This window comes from Corvus brachyrhynchos, unplaced genomic scaffold (assembly GCF_000691975.1).
Source record: "Corvus brachyrhynchos isolate BGI_N302 unplaced genomic scaffold, ASM69197v1 scaffold219, whole genome shotgun sequence".
NCBI lineage: Eukaryota > Metazoa > Chordata > Aves > Passeriformes > Corvidae > Corvus > Corvus brachyrhynchos.
Genome location: NW_008240034.1, coordinates 1429445 through 1432953, shown reverse-complemented (window position 1 = coordinate 1432953; position 3509 = coordinate 1429445). Strand labels below are relative to the sequence as shown.

Sequence of the window (3509 nt, the reverse complement as noted above, 5' to 3'; positions counted from 1 at the left end):
ACTTGTGAAGGGGGGGAGAGAAAGACAGAGTGAACGAGAGGAGGGGGAGGAGGTGGCGGTGAGAAGAGGAGGCAGCCAAGATTACATCCTGGGTGGCAGCGCCAAAAATAGCTGTGCCCTGCTCCAAGCACGGAGCGGCGGGAGCCGCACAGGGCCCGCGGGAGGCCGGAGCGGCGAGCGCTGACCTCACAGGCAGCCAACACGCCTTCCCGGGCTGGAACACTGCGGGCAAAAGGGGATTAGAGCGACGCAGAGGGAGGAACGGAAGCTCTGCACAGCAGTGGAAACCCAAAATCCCTCTGGGAAGGCGTGGGAGGGTGGCACGGAGTGAGGGGCCCGGCAGCAGCTGGTGCAGCAGGGACACACAGGACACACATCCCGGATGCCTGGCACAGGCAGAGCCATCCCCTTGCCCAAACCCGCCCCTTCCCAGCGGCGCTGTGGCCCGGTGAGCCCTTCCTGCTTTCCTGGGCTGTGAGGAGCCCTGAGGAACCCCAGGTGGCCTCCTCAGAGAGGGCTGCACCCAGCTCGCCCCGAGCTCAGCAGAGCGGCTCCAGCCACCCCCAGCATGAACGGAAGCAGGAAAGATTCCCACCATGCATCTGCTTCCCTCTCCACACCAAGCCCGTCTCCAGGAGCAGGGGAAGTGCCACTGGCAGCAGCAGGGGATGGGGCAGAGGCCGGCAGCTGCTGTCCAGCTGTGAGAAGCACCGTGCCGGAACAGCCAGGCTGGCGTGGATTCCTGCAGCACCGGAGCCGGGAGGCTGAGGCAGAACTGGAGTTGGGACACAACGGCTCTGGACCAGACCTGTGCTCCTCCTGTGCTGCTGAAATCCCACTGTCCAAGTGGTTACTGGAGATGGAGGTGGCTGGAATACAGGGAGGGGGTTATAAACCTGTCTGATGAACCTCCTGGGGGTGAATCTCCCCTGGGGAATGCCCAGCCAAACCCCAGGGCAGTGCTGGGGACCCCTTCCCAGGGTGAATCTGCCTTGGGGCAGGAGCTGGGAGCTGCTCCTGGCTCCGGCTGCAATTGCTGCCTGGAAAGAAGGCGACGTGCCATGAGAGGGGGTCACATTTCCTTTTAATTGATCAGAATCATTTCTCCGCTTCCATTTGTCCCGTTCCAACTGTACAACCAGGGAGCAGAACAGGGACAGGCTGGGAGTTCTGCATCCACAATGGGATTCCTACAAAACACAAAGTGGGGTCGGGTTAGCGTGGGGTGAGCTTGGCTGGGCCATGGATCCCAATCCCAGGGCTTGGCCCCACTCCAGCTGCTCAACTGCTGTGAGTAAACACGAGCCACCGGTTCTGAGGGATCAAAGAGCACCCGGACCAGAGAGCAGGAGAGAGCAGGAGCTGGTGCCCTCCTGTGCTCCAGGCTGAGCCCGTTGGAGGCTGTCAGTGACTCACAGCCCCACACAGCACACGGTGCAGCAGTTCCCAACTGCCAGCACGTGGGAAGGGAAGGGATGAGGCACAGTCTGAGCAGGGCAGAGCAAAAAGAGGCCACAAGGTAAGAGCCTGGCCTCACCTCCCCTGAGACTGAAGCTGTTTGTCTTTAGTGGGAGCATGTGGGGCAGAGGCCACGTACTCTCTCTCTCTGTGGGGCCCAGCATCCCCCCTCTGCCCCCGAGTTGTCCCCAGGCATGGCCAGTCCCAGTGGGGACCCGGGGCACCAGCGAGGCCCCAGCGGTCACTGCAGCTCCCAGTCTGTCCCAGCACTGTCCACCCACCCTTGTCAGGGCTGAACTCCAGTGTGACAGATGGGCTGGACCCTGAGGGCTGGGCTGGACCCCACAGTGTCAGGGTTGGACCCCACAGTGCCACAGCCCAACCCAGCCCAGCCCCAAGCCGCGCTGCCATCTTGCAGTCCCAGGTCAGCTCTGAGCCAGGGACCCCCAGGAGCCCCCCCAGAGCTGAGGCCTGACCCTGGCAAGTGACAGCTGTGGTGTCACTGCTCCCCAAAAGTCAGGCAGATCCTCTTGCCCAGCCCGGCAGGCCCTAGAGCAGGTCTGGGTGCTCTGCCAGGCTGCAGGTGAGCCTCACCTGGATTTACTCCAGAGCCTTAACCAGGGCTTCATTAGCTTCTACCTTAATCTGAGCTTCTGCTTTAGCAGCTTCATCGGATGCTGCTGCCATCTCTGACACAGCTTTCTCCAGGTTGGATTTCGCCGTCTGGACATGAGGGCACAAGGAACGTGTGTCATTGGGAGACAGTGCAGGACAGGGGACTGTCCTTCCCTCCCTCCCTTCCTCCCCTGCAGCCACTGGCCCTTCACATGGATGCCAAGGACCCACTGACTTGGGAGCCCCACAGAGCTACAGACACAGCTGTGCTGGCTCCAGACACCTTATCAGCAGGGAAAAGCTGTTCTGGGGGTGGGGACAAGGTCAGTGTCTGTCCAAGGGGTGGGAAATAGCATGGAGATTTATGACTGCAGAGCTCCCTCTCTCCAGAGAGTTCACCAAGGAGGAGCCCCAAGCCTCTGATCCCAAAAGGTAGTGGGGGTCAGACACAACCCTGGGTTCTGGGCACAGGAAGCTCCCAAGACAAGCACCCCAGAGCAGAGAAGGGGGGGGGCAAATCCCCTCCAGGGAGGGAGCCCAGGGCTGGCCACAATCTCTGAGTACTCACAGCCAGGTCCAGCATGTCCATGGTCACTGCCTCCTCTGCCAGCACCTGCACTGTGGAGTCGGCGTGGACACTGACAGAGCCGCTGCTCACTGCGAGGCACAATGTGGGGTGGGTCAGCCTTGGCATCCCCACCATCCTTTCCCAAAACAAACCCTCGGCCCCCTCCTGTCACATTTCCAGGGACTCCCACATTCAGGAACTCGGGTCCCATCCCATGGGAAGCTGGAGCAGGGGATGCTCCCAGAGAGCCTGAGCAGAACCAAGACCTGACCCCAGCCCACGGCTCCCAGAGCAGCTTCCAGGAGCCCCTGGCAGGCTGGGAAAGCAGAAATCCCTGGAAGTGCACCAGGCCACACCCGGATGGGCAGAGCCTCCCTTGCGAAAGCGCCAAGAACACCATCCCCACGCACACCTTTCCCACCCAGCTCCTCCTGCCTCGCTCACCAAAGTACTTGGTGGCCGTCCCATCCTCGGCGTGGACTGTGACAACGCCCGGCCGGAGCACCTGGAGCGTGGGGACGTGGGATGCCAGGATGCCAAAGGAGCCGGTCAGCGTGGGCACATCTACCTGCTTCACACTGGCACCGTTGTAGAACACCTGCATGAAGAGGGCAAAGGGGCACGGTCACCAGGGATGGGGGGGATGAAGAGTGGCGGCTCTGCAGAGCCCAGGGAAGAGCCCATCCCGAGGGAGCAGCCCAGCTCCCAGCTCCTGGCAGGTTCGGCACACCCAGGTGTGCCCAGGGCAGGCTGCACCTGCACGGGGTGGGAGCAGAGCCGGCCTCCGGAGGAGAGGTCCTGGCAAAGGCAGTGGGGAAGCGTTCCCAGCTCCCAGGGGCACGGCGGGGAGGCGGCTCATGGAGACACG

At 62.4% G+C, this 3509-nt stretch overlaps 1 protein-coding gene across 1 annotated transcript; it reads right to left on the bottom strand.

Annotated features, from left to right (window-relative positions):
• Positions 1-1062: 1062 nt before the first annotated feature.
• ATP5D (ATP synthase, H+ transporting, mitochondrial F1 complex, delta subunit) lies at positions 1063-3281 on the bottom strand. The gene is made up of 4 exons (XM_008641037.2): positions 3086-3281; positions 2642-2730; positions 2053-2181; positions 1063-1190 (listed from the first exon to the last, which is right to left on the bottom strand). Exons 1-3 carry the CDS (start codon positions 3243-3245, stop codon positions 2059-2061), a joined length of 372 nt encoding a protein of 123 aa, XP_008639259.1. The 5' UTR covers positions 3246-3281; the 3' UTR covers positions 1063-1190; positions 2053-2058.
• Positions 3282-3509: the final 228 nt, after the last annotated feature.

What these genes read in the sequence shown, in the direction of transcription:
- ATP5D (XM_008641037.2), bottom strand. Translation starts at nt 3,245, where the DNA reads ATGCAGGTGTTCTACAACGGTGCCAGTGTGAAGCAGGTAGATGTGCCC. An exon ending in GACGGCCACCAAGTACTTTG is followed by an intron (nt 2,731 to 3,085) that starts GTGAGCGAGGCA and finishes TGTGCCTCGCAG; the next exon opens with TGAGCAGCGGCTCTGTCAGT. An exon ending in TGGACATGCTGGACCTGGCT is followed by an intron (nt 2,182 to 2,641) that starts GTGAGTACTCAG and finishes CCTCATGTCCAG; the next exon opens with ACGGCGAAATCCAACCTGGA.